General features: G+C 34.0%; 1 protein-coding gene across 1 annotated transcript in view; it reads left to right on the forward strand.

The window, feature by feature from the left end:
• The first annotated feature begins 4,527 nt into the window (after positions 1-4,527).
• The window catches only part of Dach2 (dachshund family transcription factor 2), a 481,660-nt gene continuing 461,319 nt past the window's right edge, over positions 4,528-24,868 (forward strand). The window contains exon 1 of the mRNA XM_077106460.1: positions 4,528-5,036. Within this exon, the coding sequence (XP_076962575.1) occupies positions 4,528-5,036 (509 nt within the window). The remainder of the gene's footprint in view (positions 5,037-24,868) is intronic.

Raw genomic sequence — 24,868 nt, forward strand, 5'->3', positions numbered from 1 at the left:
AGAACTTCTATGGAATCACTTTGTGGTAAAATCATTGAGAAGTGGGAGGCAACAGCTGATGAGAGTTAAGGGGAGGGTAGCTTGGTAAAAGTAGAAAAGAGTCCGGATGTCAGCTACTGGGAATTCAAAAGGAAGTCAACAAAATGAATAAAAGGCTACCTACTAGCAGTGGGAATCCAGCTGAAGTAGAATAGCTTGAATTTGAATAGCCTAAGATTTGAAAGGGAACAATAAGTTGAGACACAGAACTTAAAGAGGACCTATCTCCTCCCCCTGGGACAGTGCAGTATGGGGTATCTTATGTTAAAAGTAGGTAAGTACTTAGACTTTCTGAGAACTTTGAGAATTATTATTTTTTCATTTCAGCTAGAAAATGTTCATTTTTTTTTTCCTTTAAGCATCTGATTTTGTTTTACTTCTCATGTTTTGACCAATTCTCCTCTTGTTCAACCTTTGCCTCCCATGTAACTCATCTTGAATTTAACATTGCAAGTGAAAGAGAGAAAGATACATTGTAGGGCTGGAGGTTGTGGCTCAGTGATAGTGTGTTTGCCTAGCATGCATGAGGCCCTGGGTTTGATCCTCAGCAACACAAAAAACGTAAAATAAATAAAACACATTTCAGATGATCATTTCAAAGCCAGTTTCCTAGGAAAACATATAGGATACATGAGTAGGATACATGTAGGTTTTAGCCAATTAAGTCCTCAGTTATAAGAATGTTTTTGTTTCACATTTATTGCCTTGCCCAATCAATTTCCTTTTATTGTTTGCCTAAAAATGAAGCTTAGAGGGCTCTTGGGAAGTTCTGATTAAAGGCCATAGTAGAGGTCATAACTTCAGATGGCTGAGTGTTTCAAATAATTCCATTTATGACCTTGGGATTTGCTTGAATGCCTGTTCTGAAAACCATCCCCTGCAAACATTTTGGATATTTTGCAGTCCTGCATAAGTTTGTGTGTGTGTGTGTGTGTGTGTGTGTGTGTATTTAAATATATATAATTAAATATATATTTAATGAAATTGGTATATTCATTTCACTGACAGTGTGAAATGAAGTAGAATGTTTGGCCTAAATTCACAGATGAGCATACTTCCCTCCAAACTGAGCATAAATTAGGAAAAAATGTAAATTTCTAATTAAGGCTAAGAATTTTATAGCATTTCAGTGTATGAGAAGCTACATAAGCTTCTTAGGCCTCAAATCATTCCATTGGAATTAGGCATCTAGAGGCATCTAGAACTTCTTGTTCTGATGAGATATGGTATCTGCTTGTACCAATTTTATTCATAATTTCTGTGGTGTTTGGCTCCTCTCTGGTGTTAATTCACAAACCTTGAATATCTTCTTAGTTTTAATGCAGTGCCTCTCATCTCCCAAGGGTACCCTGTTTACTGCAGCCTTTACGATTTTATATTGCTTCATACAATTCCAAACTTACAGGGTGTTGACATGCAAGGCTTCCTCTGGCCTTGTAGAAATCTAGCCTTATTTAGAAATATATTTGGCATATCGAAGACATTAAAGTCAGAAAGGGATAGAAACAAACACTCTGTGTGCAATTTGTCTCAGTCTCAAAGCATATATAATAATAATAGAAATAGCAGCAATAAAACTGAGTAATCAAAAGATCAAGAAAACCTAAGGAGACAACACCTGGAGTCTTGGATCTAGATGACTAAATCTTTAAATTACAAGTATCACTTAAGAAAATTACTAAGTCTACTTTCTAGGGGACTGCAATGGAAAGGAATTCAAATAATGAAACCATGGGTCTTTTGTGTATTGAAAGCTTCTAAGAGACTTTAACACTTCAGTGATCACTGGCCAATTTGAATCCCTAGTATTTCTACTAGAATTTGAACCTTAATCTCTGGTAGTAATTAAAATTTAATTCTTACCTTTTCTAAAGTTATCAAAGTTATCCAAATTATCAAAGTATGTTTGTTTTTCAGTATCACAATGATTAGAGTCTAAGCGAATGTTCAACCTTTCACTTTTTATATTGCAGAATTTCTTAAATATAAAACATCTATGTAGTGTCACATTTCTGAAAGCTCCAAATCATTCTCTGAATGAAAAGGCCTTTATAATGTAGGATTTTTAATGGAATTAGAGGTATTTCAAATAAAACTTTCCTTAACATCAAATCTGTTCACTGGAAATTTTAATCATAGTAAGTTAACAAAGACAAGTTATTTCGACACATTTTTAATAGCAATTTCTGTCAAAACACCTGTTGAACAATTTTTTTATTTAAAAATACTTGTAAATACAAACATTTCTGTCATTGCAGTTCTATTTTTTTTGAGAAGCAGTACTTTTCTGCTTCTGCTTTCTTCAGAATTGTTCGTTTTGCCTTTATTTTCTTCCCACAATTGTACCAGTAAAGCCAAAACAATTTGATATCTTTTAAAAATGTTTTGTGGATGCAGAAGTTTCAATCTATTGGAGATTCTTACTGCTGTATTCCAAATCAACTGCCATCACAACTTCTTAGCATTTTGTCCTCATGCAATTTAAAATTAAAACAGTATGAAGAGATTCAAAGGGCAGTTCTTTTTTTAAAGGTTTAATTTTTTTTAAGAGAGAGGGAGAGAGAGAGAGAATTTTAATATTTTTATTTTTTAGTTATTGGCGTACACAACATCTTTGTTTGTATGTGGTGCTGAGGATCGAACCCGGGCCCCACGCATGCCAGGCAAGCGTGCTACCGCTTGAGTCACATCCCCAGCCCGAAAGGTTTAATTTTTTAAACCTTTATTTATTTATTTATCTATCTATTTTTTTTAATTTATTTTTATGTGGTGCTGAGTATCGAACCCAGTGCCTCACACATGCTAGGCAAGCAGTTCTACCACTGTTCCACAACCCCAGGCCCCAAAGGGCAGTTCTTAGGTTGGGTTGATGAAATGACAAAAGAAGAAAAATATGTTGTAGAAAGAGGCAGAGAAATCTAATTTAGGACATTTACGACTTATTAAGGGAGCAAAAAGAACTCACTCACTCCCCATCTTTGACATTGCTAAGTTCAACTCCGAAGGAATATCAGAGTTGTTGTATGAACTATGTAGTTGGTAACATTTTGTAAAAAAATTAAGCCTGGATTTCACTGTCTTGAATAACTACTAACCACTAGAGGAGAGAAGCACAGGAAATACCTTTCTATCAAAGAATTAAAACCTTGACAAGGAGTCTTAAAACAACTTTTATATGGTGAGCTAACCACTATACGCTGTGTGGAAAAGAATATGCCTTTCTCCTGGAATATTCCCTATTTAGACATTTTGTTGATTATGAGCTCTTGCAGTAAGTTTGGGGCATTCGACAAGTGGGGGGAGGAGAAATCTTGAGCTACCTTTTAGGACTGAACGTTCAAAGCTCATGCACAAGGGAGGGAAATGCCACATTTAAGAGTACAAACCTTTGCCCTTCGCTTGTAGTCTATAATGGTTGTTTTGAGGCATTAAAGAAGTTTTCTTATAAATTTTACTGGGGGTAATGAAGGGCAATCCTGAGAATAAGGGATGCGGATATAGAAAGCCAGTCTGTTCCAGGACTGTGGCGGAAGTGCTGTAAAATGAGGTGTCCATCTGCCACCCACAGACTAAGTCGGCTTCCTAAAGTGTTCGTGGGCTCACTGCGCTTCCTGATCAGTGTGTATGAGCTAGATAGCGACCCAGCAACTCCGATATGAGTGCGATCCGGAGGCCGGTTTCTCCGTGCGCTGGGTAAGGCATAATTTACACCCAGCGGACTAGGGGGACTGAAGAATGGCTGAGTTGTTTACTTCGGAACTCACCGGAGTCTTTCTCTAGGAAAATGGGCGAAGCAACCTATTAGCGCTCACAGAATTTGGGAGCAATATCTAAGTGGAATTGTCGCTGCCCTCTCACTTTCCTTGAACGAAACCGGGTGCGAGGCGGCGGGAAGGTGATTAGAAGAAGCCTTCAGGAGTCCCGCTTTGTGTTTCCCAGTCCTATGCTCCTGGGGCGCAGAGAAGATGGGTACATTGCGTACTACAGTTTGAGAGCTCTGCCTGATAATTGGACGTTCTCTTGTTAGATTTCGAGGCAAGAAGCCGAAGCACCACACCGCCCCCTTTTCGGGCTCCTTCTCTAATCACCCGCGAGCCCAGAACCGCCTCAGGTAGTCTGAGGCCGGCCAGGGAGTCTCCACCTCCACGCTAGCGGCAGCCATTCGATGCGCTCGGGCGCCGAGGGGGTGGGGCCCATTGGCTGGGGGGCGCTGCCACTCTCGGGAGGGGGTGTGGTGGGGGTGGGGTCTCGGACCGCCGCGGGTCCAACTGCTCACTGTTTGCTGGGTAGTGGGTGAGTTTGAGCGTGAGCGGGGCTGCTGGAGACTTGAGAACAGTTCAGAACGAGCAAGCTCACGCCAGAGAGGGAGAGAAAGAGAAAGAGAGAGTGAGAGAACGGGCGAGCGAGAGTGAGGGAGTGCGAGGGGACCTAGAGGAGTCAGGGAGAGAAAGCGAGGGCCAGAGGAACCACGATAGAGACGGAGTGAGCATGTCTGTCTCCGCACCTCCGGTGATCTCTGCAACTTCCAGTGGTACCGGCGTCCCGGGGGCTTTATTTCGGGCCGAACCCCTATACTCCACTCCGGGAGAGCCCCCTCGTCTCACCCCTAATATGATCAACAGTTTTATGGCCAATAACCACAGCGGCAGCGCCGGGAGTGGCGGGGTCGGTAGTGGCAGCGTTGGCAGCTGCAATACCAACACCAACGAGTGCCGGATGGTCGACATGCACGGGGTGAAGGTAGCTTCATTCCTGATGGATGGCCAGGAACTGATCTGCCTGCCGCAAGTCTTTGATCTTTTCCTCAAGCACCTGGTGGGTGGGTTGCACACGGTGTACACCAAGCTGAAGAGATTGGACATATCTCCAGTGGTGTGTACCGTTGAGCAGGTCCGGATCCTCCGCGGGCTGGGGGCCATCCAGCCTGGGGTGAACCGCTGCAAACTCATCACCAGGAAAGACTTCGAAACTTTGTTCACTGATTGCACCAATGCCAGGTGAGACACCCATTTGTTGACTCACACGCTGCTCTTGCCCCTTTGCCCTCTTTTGCATGTCTTATCCTCCTCTCCAACTTTGTATGTAGAGAATGAGTCTTAACCAGCTTGCCTCTTCATACTGTAAATCGGTGGGGAAAGAGGACTAGAAGGACTCATTAATTGCGGGTCCCTTCTAGTCCGTGCTCAGTGGTAGGGCTGGGGTCTAAAAAAAAAAAAGTCCCGCACAAACTTCAGTTTGCAGTCCTCTACTGAAACTTTCCAGCCTTTCTCCCATATCTTGCATGGCTTTTTGGCTGCTTGTGTTTATTTGTTAATTTCTCTATTTGGTTTTCTTTCCTGCTCTTTTGTGGCCTTACGGGTCGGGTAGTTTTTCTTCTGAACACCGACACCAGGGGCTTTCTCTGGGGGCTGGCTGAGCTGTAAACCGGGCTCCAACGCTGGCAACCCAGAAAACAGCATTTGGGGAATGCAGGGGGCTGGAAGTCTAGAATCCATCCCAGAGGGTGATTCAATCCCCATCCTGTAAGTTTGTTGTGAGAGTGTGTGGAATGCATACTGCTGTTTGTTGTTGGTAGTGATTGTGTGTGCGCGCAAGTGTGTGTAAGGACGAGTGCTCATGCCTGCTGCGCAAAGCTCCCTGGTACACGATACAGGAAAGTAGATTAGTCTTGTTTAAAAAAAAAAAAAAAAAGACCGCAGATGTCACTTTCCTGGGATCGTCTCTTTTGGGTAATCTACAGAAGGTAATGTGGGGCATGAACCGCTGGGGCTGGGGCTGGGTTGGGGGTTGGTATAGAAGTTGGTAGGTTTTCTAGAGAAGATGCTCTCAGCTCTTCCCCCCCACCAGGCAAACAGTTGGAAGGATCCCATTCCCTCAAAGAGAGGATTCCTTAAATGATGATGGCCAGCTTCCCTGGTTGTAAGTGTGCCTCCTTCATATCACAGTTCAGAAGTACATTGAAGTATAAATGTCCATTTGCACATCAGAAGCAAATTGTGTTCAATGGTTTGAGTAAAAAGGAAAAGAAACTATATTCCAGATTATTTGATTTTTAAAAAATACCTGTGAATTAGTCTTTATTTAGTTTATTTGATCTCTAATCTGTTAATATCTACAAAAGTATATATTTGGCATTTGAGATTGGCATACAAACTAAGAAATTACCATCACCAGATTTATGGGAGCAAAAGGTTTTGTTGTAAAACGCCACTACTATTCATCATTTTGCAAAGAACTTTGGAGGTACACTGTCTCGGTGCAACTTTATATGATCATATCTCTGGGTCTATGATCTAAAACTATAACTCAGTTACCACATTTATGGTAAAATGCAAATCACTGTTTAGTTGAAAGTGTACTGACAACTTGTAGACAAACTGTTGCTTACTGTTACAATAAGATAATGCTACAGAACTTACAATGGAACATTTTCTTTTTTCCTTTGAGAAGTGTTCTTCAGGATTCAAGCAATTGAACAGAAACCTGTTCATGTGAGAACTCCTACCTAATGCATATTTAGGGCTTACAAACCTAGTTCATTAGATCAGCTTTTCTTAAGAAAGATAGACGACCTTAAAACACAAAGGATAAAGGCTTCCTCCAATAAAACAAGCAATTATGGGTTGTAAGAGTAGAAAGAAAATTTTACTTTGACTACAAAGCATTTTACTAATATATGAATTCAAAAGATTACAAGGAACTTCATGTAGGGGCCATCTAATTCATATGTTACCTTTCAAAAACACTTATATTTAAATAATTACAGACATGAAAACCTATCCACTTACCTCTCTCTCCCTCACCTCTCTACTTTCCTATCCTTTCCTCTCCTCCCTTCTTATAAACATCCATTCTTAAAGTGAACAATTATTATATATAGGAAGTTCTTCCTTCCATGATAATTAATTTCTATATTCTTGAACAAAATCTATGTATTTTAAAAGTAAGTAAATAGATTAATATTTTATTGTCATTTTGATGCTTTCCTTTTTAAATAGAAACTTTTCTTTAATTTTTATAGAGCTTCTTGCTGAAAGGGAAAGTGATCAATTTCTATATACTCAGAGACAGGTAGTCTTATTCTATTTTTGTTATAATATACCTTTATTATTTTTTCATTCAATTAAGTTTTATTTGCTTCTTATCATAGCATTTGAGTTTCTAACTTTTTTAGCTTGAACTGCTTTTGTGTATGTATCTGTATAAAGGTGGGAGAGACATATTAAATACAGAGAAAGAAATATATTTGTGATATGATGAATGTGCTTTCTATTGCATTTTCTTTTCTTTATAGGTCTTTTATTTATTAGATTCATTTTCTATAACTGTGTTACAAGCATTGCAATACAGAATTGTTAAAAATTGTGAAATATATTCTATGTATGCAATTCATAAATGAAGATGAGGAGAATTACTAGAAACACACCTACAAATCAATTTTTAGGTAGGGAAAAACCCAATTTCTAGAAAAATCTAATAGTAAAATAACATTACCAAGTTTTGTTGTGCAAATACCCTCATAATCATGTTTTTAAAAACTACTAGATATAATGATGGTTATGAAAGATGCTTTTTGAATTTTGGTAACATTTACAGACTATGTATTTTAAATTATTCATAAATCAGAATTTAAAAATTAAATTTGAAATTAATATTTAGATCAACATTATTTCAATGATTTTTAAATTCAGTGAAAAATGAGGGATCTAAATGAGAAGGAGGTACAAGAGAGACAACATGAGGCAGATAAGACACAAGGCCAGTAAGAGAGAAGAAATGTAGGAAAAGAGCAGAATGATGACATGAGAAGGAGAGAAAGATGGGGAAAATCTTATAGAGTTGTCTAAAGAAAATGAATAATGTGCTAATGGAAGCCTGGCTAAAGAGTATTGTCCTTCAGGACTCATGACTTCTTACAGCTTCTAGCTAAAGGTGAAGGAGAGAGAAGTGCCATGAAAAAATATGCATTAGGTTGAATGGAAACTCTCACATACTATTCTTATTTTAAAAGAAGAGATTCGTTTTCATCTCCAATGTATAAATTTTCATAATATATTATTGAATGGAAGGACTATTTGTATTGGTGTCATTGGAAATTTTCTTTTCCTGCATTATTCCCCATCTGTCAAATGTGTGGGGAAGAGTACATGTCCTGATTTAGTGTATTTTAATTTGGAATGCCTTATGCTATCCCAGGACACATAAAATGGACCATTTTCAAATTTGTCCTTTTCAGAGACTTTAATACATTGCCACTAAGTAGCATCTTGATTTGGTTCAGTGCACATTTTATCAATGTGCTCTGAAGATAAATGAATGAATACACATCATTTTTTGATAGTGTGAAAGTCACAACAGCATCTCAAACAGTACCTTATATTAACTGTTTTGCTTTAGTCAATTACTGAAATATTCAAAGTTTTTTTTTTTTTCCTAGAAAAGAGGTTGGGAAATAATATCTGCTTCAAAAACTAGGGAATTGTGAGACTAAAACTCTTGACCATACATTGTTCTATTAAGTGAAGCTTTACATCACTGGAATTTGAAAGGGCTATACGGTATTCTCCCTTCATGATCTTTAACTTTATAAAAATAATTATAGGGAAATTATTTTGAGAATTATTAAGAAAATGGTGAATAAAGGGTCCAAAACCAAATGAAAAATTATTATATGGTTTTAGATTTTTGTTTTTGAAGATAAAGCACTATGGGTTTCTCTTTATTTCTTATACAAGAAAAGTTGGAGTTTTTCAATACCAGAGAAAAGAGGCAGATTCAGAAAGCAAACACCTAAAATTCCCACTATTATGCAGTGGATTTTACTACTAAATTGTCCTAAGTTTAGTAGCAGTAAAATACAAAATTGGTTTCACTAAATTGGGAATCATCCACGACATTTTAGTGTTATTTTTTAAAATCTACCTATCTATATGAAAGTAACATTTTTGGATTTCGTGATTGGCATTTAATTTTGTTTGAGGAGCAACTGATTGAATGTTATTCAGTCACTTAGAGTTAAATGGTTGCTTGAAGAAACAAGAATGTATAATTAAGAAGACACTTTAATAATGTATTTGTGGATATGCTTCAACATATTTTTAAATGTATAAAATTCACTTTTTAAAATTTAAATTCAAAATAGTTCAATTATAGTTCATTCTGACAGTGTGTAAACAGAACATAAATATGGCTTGATATTAGACTAACTTTATGAGAAGAATAACGATGTTTACAACATTTTAAAACTAGTTTCCAATACTAGAAATATGATTATTGTAAGCAGTCAATGAGTTTGGCTTTGTATTTACACTTGATGAATACTTTGTAGTTCATGATCCGTACAGAATAATGTAATTTATTTTGAAAACTGAGTTTGGCATTTACAGTAAAGTTAAGCAACATACAATTATTAAAGAACTTGTATCACTTTCCTGGGCTGATATATATTTTTAGAAATGATAAAAAGGTTCTAGAAATGAATCCAGGCAGTTAATATAGACATTTTATTTCAAAGGATGACGATGAGATAGTCATATTGTCCATTACAAGCAGTCACCTAGTCAACAATGCTGTGTCTTTTATAAGAAGAATGGTATCAGGATTACAATTAAAGTAATCTAGTCATATGCTAATGTACAGAACTTTTGTGTGTATATTAATTTTAAATCTATATTTCTGCATAACCAATAATTTTTGTATTTATGTAAATACTTAACTTGTATTCATATTTGTCTTAAACACTCACTTATTGGGTGATGGATACTATATTAAAGAAATGATCCATGACATGATAGAATATATCTTTGAATTTTTATGTACATTACCCTCAATGTCTAGTACATGAACACCAGTAAATAATTAGGATGTGATTGTCTTCAGACAATATTGTTTTATGTGGCTTTATACAGGAATCCCTAATACTTGTAGAAGATATCAAACCTGAATTATTTTATACTTTGTTAAGTGACATTATTTTGTCTTAATGAAATACCTAGTTGTTTGTAAAATGCTTCTTGTAGGTAAATATAATTATGAGATATCCTAGTCACAATATATTATATTTCAGTTGTCAATCTAGATATCTAGTGGCACTTTATCTTGTTCATGTAAAGATACACATGATTTAAATTTATACACTCTACACATTTCAAATATGTATTAAACTACACTAATTGATCCAAAAGTGAAAATATTATGTTTTTAGAGACAAATATCAAATCAACCTTTTCTCCCAAAGCAAAACAATCAGGTATTAATGATATTCATATTGCATATTCAAAAGGTCTTTGGTAACATATTTTCTTCCTTTTTTCCCCTTTCACCATCAAAATCTGCAAAACTCTTCACTGTCACTTCAGATCACACAATTCTACAAAGACAAAACAACATTTAAACACATTTGGTTTGGAAGGGAAATTGAGCATTTGCACCCAATAAGCCTGATTGTGGAAATGCATGCAAATTGTGTTTTGATTTATCTCTTTTACACTTTTTTCCATTTGAATTGATCTTGCATTAATTTCACCAAGCGGCTCTGTGAGGCTGCAGATGTTGCCCTGTGTTTAATAAATCAATGAGACAGATCTGAATGAATCACTTCAGATGGATTCTCTGCTCGGTTTGATGTCTAGATGTTATTCTTAGCTTGTTATCATGACAGATGCATTAATGTTCCCATACACTGCCAGCAATGTCAAAGAGATTGAAGCTTTTAAAGTGGCGGCATCCCTTTTTCCATTTTCTGCTAGAACAACTAAATTTGTTTTATTTTACTTAGGAATCAGAGAAAAATATCAAAGCAATCTTAAGATTCTTCATGAGAAAGATTCTTAATATTCATGGTATATTATTAACTATATCAAAATGGTGGAAATCAATATAATGTAAAAACTAAATATAGTATAGCTACATAATAGTGCCTCCACGTTAATATATAATTATAGGAGGAAAATGAGAATTAGTAATATATGATTGGGATACATTGAAACTGTCACTATAAATAGAACAATACTGTATCCAAATTGATTATGGAAGGGTGTTAGTTTTTAAATACTTAGTAATAATATTTTTGTTGGATTAATGCAGCTGCAGTACACTCTTACCAAGGGATTTATAGAACTCCTTCAGTATTTAATATTTTTTGATAGGAAGGAGACAGCCAGCTCCTGTATATTCATCATTTCCTCATTTTGTGATACTGAAAATCTTAGAAGTGTTTATTTCATTTTAATATATATATCAGTTATTTATATTCTGAATAATAATTTATAAATCATAAAACATTCTGTAACAATAAATGTTATCTTTGTAGTTTAAATCTTCAGATTTAGAAAGAACACATATCCACTTAATGGAACTTTGATATAACTCTAGTGAAAATTACCTAACATCATTAAATATCTTAACTATCATATTTTTTATTTTATTTTTATATACCTTTATTAGCCCTGAAGAACCCCACTTCATAATATTTGTTTTGGGAAAGAAAGAATCCTGTCAATTGATATGGAATACTATGAATTTAGTGTTGTAGGTAATATAACATTTTATTTAATGTCTGATACTTGCAATTGCAAATTTTGAAAGGAGGTTCAACATTTTGAAGAATATTTTTTAAAAAAGTTCAGCTTTTGGAAGTAGATCATCTTTATAAGCCTCTATGATACTCTTTTTATTATTTTTTTAAATGTTTATTTTTTATTTGTAATTGGGCACAATACCTTTATTTTATTTATTTATATTTATGTGGTGCTGAGGATTGAACCCAGGTGAGTGCTCTACTGCTGAGCCACAACCCCAGCCCCACTTTATGATACTATTTAATCATAATTTCACTGTTACCTTTATTATAATAAGACAATAGAGAACATATGAGATGATTCTGTTTACTTTTCAAATTCTGCACGAAAAATTTTATCTCCAGTGTTAGGATAATCTTTGAAGCTTAAGATACATACATCACAGATCTATAGCAGAGTTTGAAGACAAGTTTATAATGAAATTCAATAAAGTTTTGAAACATGCCTATGTCTTATGGTAAGATCTCACCACATTATATAGTTTTTGAAATTACTATAATGTGAGCACAAGATGTAATACACATTTTAATACAAATTGTTTAATGTGAAAGTGTCTATAAAACACACACACACACACACACACACACACACACACACACACACTTTTTAAACTGGGGATTGGACCCAGGGTAATTAACCACTGAGCCAAATCCCCAGCCCTTTTTATTTTATTATTATTTTTTAAATTTTAGATAGGGTCTCACTAAATTACTGAGGCTGGCTTTGAACTTGTGATCCTCCTGCCTCAGCCTCCTGAGCCACTGTAATTATAGGGGTGCACCACCATAGCTGGCTTAGATTGATATCTTTATAAGTACCTACCATTAAAAAAGAACTGAAATTGTTACATAAAACAAACCATGGATTTGTAGTCATAATTTCTGGGAGGTCATTTTATCTTCATTATTATTCATTGTAAAAATTCATTAAGCCTAATATTATGTACAATAGACACCCAATTCACATTTGCTGAATGAACATAGTCACACATATAAACACACATGCACATTTATTCCTTTTATTAGAATTCTTTGTACTAATTGCTGATCCTTAAATAAGATAAGCAAGTAGTTATACAGTTTGCAGTTACTAGAAAGACATAATCCTGAAATCTTAACTCTAGTGTAAAAGTATTTGAATCATTCCATAAACTTTTCACAAATGCACATGTAAAGGTATTGAAATCTGATATATGTTATTAGAATATTTGAAATGAAATATATCATCATAGAAAGTATAACTTCTTAACATTACCTTTTATTGAAAACACAGGGGAGACATTCAGATGTTATATATAGGCAAGAATTGATAAATAAAACTAAGCCTAATGCCATAAAACGATTCTCCGTGATTTGTATCTATACCACTTCATATCAGCACTCACCCTTGTGGTGGCTGACTTGTGATCCTGCTTTCAAACACTTCAAAAGGAGCTAGTAAGAAGATAGATTTCCTCCCTTCTTTTTAGAAGAAACACAAATACATATTAAGAAAAATGACTTATATTTTTTTCCCAAGTAGTCTGAAGACCCAATTCATTTGAAACTCAAACTTGCATGAAGTTTCCTCCTACCACCCCATTAAAGGAATAACTTAGTTCTTTCAGCTGTAGTTAATTTTGAAGAGCAAAATTTCCTTTCATCTCAGACCCCTGAGGTTGAAACTACTTGTATCTATGTACTATTTTGATCCATTATGATTAGTTTTATTAGAGCAAATAGTAGTGAAAACTTTGCAATTACGCTACAGGAAAAATATATAGTACAGGAAAGCTTAAAAAATAATGAGCCACAGTGTTTTTATTGTTGTACAACCTTTTTATTTTTAAACAGGTTGACTGCTTAATAGTGTATAATGCAATATGTTAAAATATAAAACATTTTATGTTAAAATATAAAACATCCAATTGCAGTTCTATCCCATGATCTTATCAGGTTGCTGGCAACCGCTAGCTGGTAACAGCATTTAGACTACATTTAGACTATCTGCTATTTAAGTGATGGGTTAAAAAGAAAAAAAAAGTATTATTGATCTGTCTCTGGATTAAAGTTTGAAATGGGCAACAGCCTGAACACAAAAGCCTTTTTTTATGATTTCTCAGCTTGCCATTGATCTCCTAGTTTTATTGCATTCATTATTTATTAAAAGAATTTGCAAGCTAAACATAATGTTAAGCTAGTTTGCACACAGGGACCGCACTTAGGAAATTGAATGGAAATTGCATTAGAGATGAACATCTGTGCTATTTTTCCACTCATGTGTTTATGGGTTTGTATAAAAGGTGTATTGGATTAACAGTTATAACCATTATAGCTTACAGCAATATGTTAGTTTCTGAGCTTTCAGTTATTTTGGAAGAAGTCTATCACATGTTTGTCTAGAAAGCATAGTACTGCCATCACAAAAAATATTTGGATATATTTACTTTTACAAAAGAACTATTTACATTATGTATCAATTATGTGGTAGTCTGTTGTAATAAATGAAAAACATTTAAAAACACAATTAACATATAAGACCATATTATCTCTTATTGGCTTCTGGTAGTATGGTACATAGATACAATTTATATAGTACCTATTTTAAGAATCCAGAGTTAATGCCATATGAAAGCATAATAAATTCACAGAAACTATAAATGCTTTAATATTACCATCCATAAAATGTTATTACATATGTATTTTAGGCCTTGATGCTTCTGGAAGGATAATAAACATACACTGAACAGTAGTTCTATATAATACTACCAAAGATAGGGTGGAATGTCTTACGATATGTTTTCCTCTTGAGTTCAGTACAAGGGAGTTTAATTGCAAAAACTCAAGTTGACGTCACCTCAAACAGTTTTGAGGATATCAGACCCCAGTAAATGTCTTTTCTGCTATATTGTTTTTAATTTGTGGATTCTGAAAAATTCATTTCTATCTGTCCAATTATTGGGATTTAAATGAATAAATACCTAGCTTAGGATATATAAACCATATTATCTGCCAATTATATTTATTAAATTAGATAAACTTTGTGAGTACATATTTTTATCATGTTTGTTATTGAATAATAATTGAATTTCCTTTCCCATATCTGTTTTATGTGTTATATGAACACTAGAAGCCATTTCAGTATTTAGAATTATACTAGAGGGGTTCAGTTAAAAATAGTTATTAAATGTGCATCTTTGGATTTAAAAGATGTTTTTGTGTTAAAAGCTTACTTTCATTTGTGTGAAGCATTTTAAACTATTTAGATCATCATGCTTAAGGTTTCATTGGCTTTGGCTTTGTACAATATTATACATTAAAAATTAAAACTGAAATAGTGATATGAGAAAGAGTCATTTGTTTTAATTCTTTCACAGTAATTTGATCCTTAAATGAATTATATTTAAGTGTAAACAACATTGGATAACTAGATTATTTACAAACATGTATCATTAAACATTTAATGTTAGTGTTAAGTTTGCTTTGAAGTAGCCTGTAATCTGCTAAATTTTGAAATTTATTTTGTATAAAAATTTATGAGTACCCCCTTGGTTTTTAATTAAGGAAGACAAAAGGTGAGTTCATTCATAGAAAAGAATTTACTGCATAGTACATTTTATGCATAACATATAAGCTTTGGTTTTCATTTTATAAGTCAATTAGAGCATTCAGTTTAAACACATAACATATCCATAATATATGACATTTTTCCAATTAGCTTTCCATTTCAACAAATACTTAGTAAGTGGCTACTATGTGTGAGGCTACTTCGAAGGAAGAGTAAAGTACTGTTTGTATGAATTATCTCTATTCTTGTTTTCTCATCTCCAGATTACCGAGGAGTAGAATTTTATTGGTACATGGTTAACTTATAGCTAAACTACATTATTGTAAGGGACATTAAATGACACATTCAATTAAAAACATGGACAAAAAAAAACATGGACAATTAAAATAACACGAATGAGGTTTTGCAGTACATTATAAAATTTCAGAATATTCTTCTAATTATAGTTTGCATATTCCGATATTAAATTTTATTTCCATTTCATGAGCATTCACTGGGGGCAAGGGAAGATAGCCCAAAAACATGTGAAAGTTGAATTAAATGTGAAATTAAATTCTTTGTGTAAAAAATATCTGAAGTGAGTGAACATAATCAGGCATACAGCATATATATCACAGCTAACAGTAGTATACTAGATAATGTTGTTTGGTGATTACTAAATTAGTATATTTTGCTTGGAATTACTCTGACGTTGTCTGTGGAAAGATTTATGTACTTAATGGATACAATACTCATTAGAGGCTGTTAGCAGATCAAAACCTGGCAAACTGCATGAGGCCAGTTGTTCACTTAACACACTTTCCTGTGCTTAGGATCCCTTAATAGCCATCTTCTATAAGTTAAATAAACATTTGTGGACACTAGAGGAATCATGGCTTTTTGTTAAACCACATTGTTGTGTATAGTTTTAAATGAGATTTTTGTGAAATGTTTCTGTTCTATGAAGGGAATAATTAATTGATTTTCAACATGCAATTAAGAAAAGGAACATTATGGCCTAGATGCTGAGAATGCCCTGACAAGAGCAGTCATTTTGATTATGGGTACATTTTGAACATTGTGATGTCCGAAGAGAGTAGTAACTGTTTCAGAGCTTTATATATATATATATATATATATATATATATATATATATATATATATATAAATAAATTTGACATACCCACTTTCTTATACTTGTAGTTGTTTTGGTCTGGTCCTTGTCATTCTAGAGAACTAACATGCAAATATAATTAAATAATTGTTCTTTTTAGGTCTTTTTCCATATTAATGAGAAAAATGTAAAAGAATTTGTCTCATATGTACCCGTGTACCATCCCAGAAGGGAAAGTGGAGCTCCATAATTTAATTTTCTTTCCAATTAGGAAGCCTCTTGATTCTAGACAGGACTATATTTCAGTCAGGTTTGGATTGCTATAGTTATATTTGTATATGGACAAAGGAATGAAGCTAAATAATGGTGAAGAAAACTTGAGAAAGTATTTCTCATGCAAATAGAGAATGGACTAGAAACTAGTGGATGGGGGGGTGGGCAATATAGAGCTTACCGATTATGATCTTTCCATAGAGTTCTTGAATGGATTTCTCTTTCTCTCTATTTTCCTTTGGTGTTGGGTGTTGAACCCAGGCTCTTGTGCATGCTAGGCAAGTGCTTCATCACTGAACTACACTATCAGTTCCTGAATGCTTCTTTTAATTACCATTTTATTTCAGTGGTCAGCCTAAGCAGATTTATGTGCAGGAACATAAAGCATAAAAAATATTAACTGTGAATAAAAATTAATATAGTAATGACAAGATGTGGAAATGTTATTCCTTTTAAGGTCAACTGGTAACAGAGAAATTGTATTTGGACATTTGTATATATATTGTCATTAAGATAATATTCCTTTAATATTTTTGTTAATATTATTGTAATTTAAAAAATATATAAAGTTTCCATTTATATATCTTTGTGAAATTTCCTGACTATTCCTGATCTGTTAGCTTGATTCTAGCTTGCCATAGCACATTTTTGAAACATATGTTGTATATGAATTTTTAAAAAAGAGTTAAATTTTGCCTTGGGGTGTGTGTATGTAGTTTATATTGTGTTCAATAGTAACTGAGTTTGCATGTTAGGGAGTAATTTAAACCACTGAGTTCAAGATTATTTAATGAACATTAAAATTTGAATTAAAGAATGCTGAGGTGGCATTTTTGTCATTTTTGGATTTAATCAGAGCAATAAAGTTTAAGTATTTAGTACATGCCTTTAGTCTGAAAGTATATCTGAAGGTTTAAAATATCTAGCAAGGTCTAATAGTAGAAACTTTACATGTATATACTGGTTTATATTTTATATAGTGCCTTTACATACACTGATCCATTTAATCTAATCCTTAGAATAGTCTGTTTTAAAAATTTTGTTGTGAAATTTCTAAATTTTTATAAACAGATGGCTGATCTCTTTATAACATGGTACTACTGGGGGTCACTTAATCTCACTTAGATTTTTTTCCCTCAGTGCTAAATCAGTATCATCCATGGTTATATTAAAGCTTGCAGTGCTTCTAGGGAATAATAGTGTCTTATGTTTGTGCAGAAGTTCACAGGCTGCAAAGTTTTTCACATGCTGTCTGCATTTATTCTCACAGCAATTCCTTGAGGAAGGTCATCTGATCTTGAATTTAGGTAAGAAAATGGAAATGTAGGCAAGCAAAATGCATTACTTAAGGCACTGCAGTCTAGTATAGACAGAGCTAATTCTTGAATGTAAGCCTTCTATTTTGCCGCCTCTGTTCAGATCTCTATGCTGTTTTGAATGATGGCTCCAGAAAATGAGTTTAGTTAGGAGGTGCATTGTTCCAGATAGTCAAGATACTATGGAAAATCTAGTTGTGAGAATTAGAAACAAACTAGAAGGAAAGAGAATCAGTATTCAGGAGCTATAATGTCTTCAGGGTGTATTCCCTTATTGTAAATACTGCCATTTATTGTTGTTATCTTCAGAAATACAGTTACAAAATTCCCTTGGAGACACAATTCCATGAGTGGGTACAAAAAAGTTTTGGGAAACATTCCAAATGGAAAAGTGAAAGAAATAATAATTCAACAAAGTGACTGTTTCTCAAAGCATAATAGTAGAAGAATTTATGAAACTGGAACCAAGTTACTAAAAGAAAATGAATTCACTTTTGTTTCCAAATTACTATGCTAGAATCTGTGTATGCTTTCAGAGAGTTTTAAGTCTTATTGTAGAAATAATGCATGTGCACATACCAATATTTACTCACCCCTTCATCAAATAGCTACTTGGCATCTACTCTATGTCAAACACTTTTCTAGATGCTTTGGACACATCTGATAAATATAAGGTAAACATTCCTGCCTTTGAGAAGAAGTTGGATTCTAGAGTATGGTATTATAGGTAGAGGAAATCAGTCAACAATATGAATACTGAAGAGGAGATTATATTATATGTTAGAAGATGGCAAGTGCTATGGAAAAAAATAGAACAAGTAGAGCAAGTTATGTGTATGCGAGATTGAAGACAGTTTTAGTTTTAAATAGCGTGGGCCTGGTAGGCCTTATTGAAAATGTGAGATTTGGTCACAGACTTGAATTGGAGGGAAATTAACCAGAGTCTGTGGAAAGAGTGTCTTGGCTCGGGAATAGTTTGATCAGAATCCCTGAAACAGGAGCATGCCTGGCAGATTTGAGGAATATTAAAAAGATGAATATGGGCTGCAGTGGAGTGAGGGGAGAGTAGTAAGAAGGAGATAATATTATGAGTGCATGTTCATGTTAGGCCTTTTAGACCATTTTACAATTTTGACTTTACCCTGAATGAAATGGTGAATCATTGCAACATTTAATTTAATTAATTTCTTTTTTAAAGGCTTATCTTTTTAAAAATATTTTTTTCACTGTTGATGTACTTTTATTTTTATTTATTTGTGCGTGGTGCTGAGAATGGAATCTAGTGCCTCACGCATGCTCGGCAAACACGCTACCGCTGAGCCACAACCCAGCCCCCATTGCAGCATTTTAAGCAAGGGTATAAGAGGATCTGACTAGAATTTGAGTCACTCTAGCTGCTAGGTTAAGAATGTGAGAATAAGCTTCAAGTGGGGCAAGAGTAGAAGTTAGCATGCTATTGCAGTGGAGGAGGGGAGAGAGAAAAAAATAAAAACACTTTAGACCACAGTGGTAGAATAGTTGTGGTAAGAATTAGTCATATTCTATATAGATTTCAAGGCTAGAACCAGTATGACTTCATGATGTATTAGATACTAGATATGAGAGAAAGAAAATGGTCATGGACAAAAGAAACTGCAGGATTTGGGTATGTGCAACTGGGAGGATTTATTTTCTACCATTTGGGAGAGGGAAAGCTGTAGCTGGAACAGGTTTGGGAGAAGGAATTAAAAAGTATAATTTTTACATAATGCCATATTAGTAACTGTTGTATTCTGCTGCCTTTCCTATCCTCTACTATACCCCCTCCCCTCCCCTCCCATCTTCTCTCTCTGGATGTGTAACCGATGTGATTCTGCAATCTGTATTTGGGGTAAAAATGGGAGTTCATAACCCACTTGAATCAAATGTATGAAATATGATATGTCAAGAGCCTTGTAATGTTTTGAACAACCAATAAAAATATAGTAAAAAAAAGTATAATTTTGCACGTTAGTTTTTAAGTATCATTTAACCTTTTAAGAAGAAATATAGGTATTAGATATAAAAATCTGATATTTGAGAAATAGATCTGACCAGGGAATAATACACTTATGACAGGAGTGACTATAAAAAGAAAAGAGGAGAGTTTCAAGGACTGAGTTCTCGGTCACACCAACATAAAGTTATCAGGAAGAAAAGTAAGAATCAATAATCTATTCTGAGAAAGATTATTATAACCAGTGAGGTAGGAGGAAAACCAAGAGGAAATTGAGTTCTGACAACTAAGCAAAGAAAATTTATCAACAAGGAGCGAATGATTAACTGTGTCCAAAGCTGTTAATGTAAGTCCTAAGAATCCATTAGATGAAACAATGGAACTCATTGGTGACTTTGACAAAAGTAGTTTTGGTAGAGAGATGGGAATGAAAAGTATAGTGGCATTTGCTTAAGAGAGAATAGGAGAGAGAAATTGGAGATAATATAAATAATTCTTCCCAGGAATTTTCTTCAATGATAGCAAACAACCTGATAGGTAAGTAGCTTGAGAATCATGAGCATGGGGACAGAAAGTGAAGAAGTTATTATTTTTTATTAAGATGAAAAAAGGATGGCATTCTAATAGAAATAAAATAAATTGGTACTATAGGAAAAAGAGAGTATTGCTGAAGTGATATTCTTGAGTAGGAGATAATAAATAGGATCCAGTACACAAGTAGAGACATCAGCTTTAGATAGGAGTAAGATTAGTGTATTGACATAAACAGGTGGGAACGCTAGGTATGTGTTTGAGGATTCTAGTTATGGTATTGGGAATCCATGGAAATTCTCTTCTGATTGTTTCTTCTGTGAAGTAGAAATAGGTCATTCATTTGGGAGTGAGGATTGGAAAGGTGTTGAAATGGAGAGTTCAAGGAGAAAGATCAAGTGTGAAATAGTCATCTGGGTAAATAGAAAAGCAAACTATTAAAATAAATTTAATATGATTGCCAGCAACATTAAATGCCCTTTGAGTTTAGTGGTTATAAATTTAGATATTTCAAAATTGTTAGTATGGTTGTTTTAATTTCATCATGCAGAGCTGCATCTGTACTGGTGCAAAGTAGGGTAAATAATTGGGTTTAATGAGAATTATAGTTTTACTAAGTGTTATAAGAAAGTGAGAGGCTGAAAAGTGTTGAGGATTTAGCAAAAAGTTATTGTAATGAACGAGAATGGATTTTAAATGATTTAGGTAGAAAGGGTATCAAGGATGTGAGTGAGATGGGTATTTTCAATGAACTGGAGGTTACAAAAAAAGACCAAAGCCTTTCAGAGTTGGAGTATCAGAAGCAGTGGACTAGAAAGAGATTGTGGTGGGCAGAGATTAGGAGGCACCAAATTAACAATATAGAAGAGCTGCATTATTGGTAATTACAAAGTTTAGCATAAGACTGTGCACTTGAATAACTGAAGAGGACAAGATTGTTGGAGAAGTTAAAAAACTGAAAGGTCAGAATGTTGCATTGTATCATCTATGTGTACATTTTAATTGAAATGATACGGATTAAGAGGGGGTCCTAATGCATTTTATTTAAAAAATTTCCTGCATGGATACTGATATTGAGTTTGCTTTGTTAACAAAGCTATTCTGCAATTAATTTCTAAATTTTTAAATTAAAATTGTTGGAATTCAGAACTCTTAGAAACTCAACTTGACTAAAATGTTTTAAAAATGATCCATATTTACTACATTGTGTAGGTTTGAATATTTGTACAATCTCTGATTTGTTGTGGGCATACTGTGCTTTTAGCTAAACTGTTTGATGAATAAGATGAAAAAATAATATTTTCTAAATAAATAATGTTTTATTTATTTCATCTACTGTTAATATTATTTTTAATGGAAATTATAATTAATTTTATTAAAAACTGATTTTATACCAGGGACATTATTGATTCCATGATGTATTTGTTGATGTTATTAGTATGTCATATGTTCATGAAGAGTAAATTAAGTTTTTACTGTCATTTCAGCACATCACTATTCTATAAATAGTACTAAAAATCTGTTCAACATAGTGTAGTAGTAATAGTCATGGTTCTTTACCTATAGATGGTTCATAATGCATTCAAAGAGGCAGAAATCAAATCAATATATATTTTAAACACCTGCTGTTTTCTGATTCCTGCATAATTAACCTCATATGGAAGCTACTTAAACAGCTCTTTTTGCAGTCACCACTTCTCACAGCTATTCTTTGACTTACTCTCAGGATTTCTGTGACCTTGGAGGTTTAGTGACGAAGAAAGAGTTAAGCTTTAAATCAGGTTTTCATGTGAAATCATTGCAGAGCAAAACCAAGAAGTTGGTGATCTTAGTATTAATTCTTTACTAATTACCTAGGAAATGAATTTGCTCTGGTGGGGCTTGCCCAGCCATTCACCTGGCATCTTAATAGAGTAGTTGGGAAGAAGGGTTGGTCAGCATTTGCAAACTCCTATTAGATCCTGTCACTGATTCTGAGGGAGTTTTAATTTTTGCAGCTGGAGAATAACAAGGGAAGCCAGATGTAGTAACATCTGCTATTAAGACTCTTGTTTGGTGGGGGTAGGCAATTCCATTGCTAGAATTTGTTTTTAGCTCTATTGGGTTGATTAAAAAAAACTTGTTCCTCCTGTTTATATAGCATGCACTAAACACTGGGTTATCTCAATCAGGATCAGATATTTACAGTGTTGTAGAAAGACTTTTAGGTACTATACACTAATCTCTACTACAGAAAAGCAAAGAATCAAGTAATTATTCATCCTGCCTGATATTTCAAAACTGATGAGATCAGCACTTCAAATGAATATTTTATTTAAGCATGGATCATTGGCAGGTTTGCTAAAACTGAATGGAAGTGCACTGATGTAATGTAAACTGCCTGAGGAAACTGATATCAGAAAATGGTAATGTTGAGATTCCTTTCTAAGAATAATTGCTTTATTCAAGGTCTTGCTGAAAACAACCATCCTTAAAAATCTAACTGAAGTCTTAAATCTATGGGGACTTCCCTTATGATGCAGTGACTTCTTGCTTCTCTGAATTTTTATCTACAATCTCTCTTTCTCACTAGAGAGAAAGCATGCATGAGAGAGCACGAGCTATAATATGTATATGTTCTCTCTCTTTTCTTTGGGAAGGGCACAAATTGAGAAGTTATAAAATGTTTATGTTTTCTCTCCCCATTCAAACTAACTTGTAAGTTCCTAAACCTCACAACAGTTTGATTTATCATTTTATCACTCTCAGTGATAGACATAATACATGGATATAAGTACTCAAATTTTTTTCAGTTTGTTAGTTTGAGAGTAAAACTATGATTTATTGTAATGAAATGTATTTACTTTGGGAAATGTTTGTATTTTAAGGATATTTATTGCTATGCTTAACTTGTATATTATTGGAATTCAGATTGACAGCCATTCTTGAACAATAGAAGCTTAGGTAATCACTGTTTTATCTCAGATTTTATCTCACTTGCCCTAACTCCAACCCTTTTTCTATGTATGACCATCTAATCCTTAGTTGTTTTCATCTAAAAATGAGGGTAATATTGGTTACATATGGAGTTTTAAAGATTGAGACCACGGACATAAAATGCTTGGCACTTGCTGAGTACATTGTAAATGTTACATTACTGAAAGTGGTGCTCACAGTAATAAATGTGTACACACATGTAAACATCCAATCTGAATACAAGATACAGAACAATTTTTGGAATAAAATGAACCAGTTTACATAATTTTTTGCAACCAGGACCAAATTAACTGGTTGACTGTGAGTGACAGTGTATGCACTTCATTTTCTAAGAAATTCTTGTATGTTGACTTTCTAGGCTGATATGGCAGCTGGTAGGCCATTTATTACTAGTTCTATTTTGGTGGAAAATTCAGCCTTGTGTGTCATTTAGAGTTTGTGACACATGTACCCTCCCAAGGCTTAATGAGTTGTCTGCAGATGGGCTGTTATTTATTACAGTCATGTAGAATAAAATTGATTGTCTTCTAAAATTAATTTTTCATTTGCCTCCAGCCTTGCTTTAATAGAGGACACACAGTTGCCTGTTTGCAGAAATACTGTTTAATCACATTAATATCTCAGCCCCCCAGGCTGAAGAAGATAATTGTACAAACGAACAGCAAAATCTGTATCTTTAACTTCTTTTTATGATTAAATTATGCAAATGACTTATCTCCTGCCCTTCCAAGCACTAATCATCTAATTAGGAATGATGTGTTAAAGGGATGGTTTTGAATCAGGAAAGGGACAAATGCAGGAAGCAGAAAATGGGAGCTGACAATGGAACCACTGGAGGTATAGTAATAGGTAGTAGATAAATCTGTGTATTTGGTACAAAAAGAAATGAGGCTAGTATATCCTAGCTATAGACTTGTCATGTGTCATCTATTGGCAGGAAATACAATTTCCTACCTATGACGGCATCACATCTTTTTTGATATTTACTTCAAATTATTAGTAAGACAACTCTTAATGTTAAGTTTCCTGTATTCTTGAACACTTGAGAAAACTAGGTTTTTAATATCATACCCAGTGAAGAGTTGGTTTTCTCTTTTATTCCATGCAGTTTAACCTGTAGCAAAGTAATGGGATTGTACATTGATCATGACTATACACAAAGCTTTTCAGATTACACTTTAAACAAAAGCAGTCCTTCCTTTTCCTGAAAAACTAAACAAGGTCAAGACATGCAAACCCAGAACAAATGTAGTCCTCTGAATAGGGAACTCAGCCTTCAATTTTTCATCATTCCAACTAGGTGGCTACAAGATCTTCCATCAAATTTGTGCATCTACCTCCAGACATAATTGTAAAAAGTTTTTAACATAATCATCCTATTTAGTTGTGGACATAATAATTCCATACAATATATTTATTTATTAGTAATAGCAATTATATTAATAATTAGTGATCATAATAATATTAATAAGTCTTATTATTAATTTTCCTTAGTAACCATGTCAAACTTCATATGTGAGTATGATTCTTATAATAATGT

This window comes from Callospermophilus lateralis, chromosome X, assembly GCF_048772815.1.
Source record: "Callospermophilus lateralis isolate mCalLat2 chromosome X, mCalLat2.hap1, whole genome shotgun sequence".
Lineage (NCBI taxonomy): Eukaryota > Metazoa > Chordata > Mammalia > Rodentia > Sciuridae > Callospermophilus > Callospermophilus lateralis.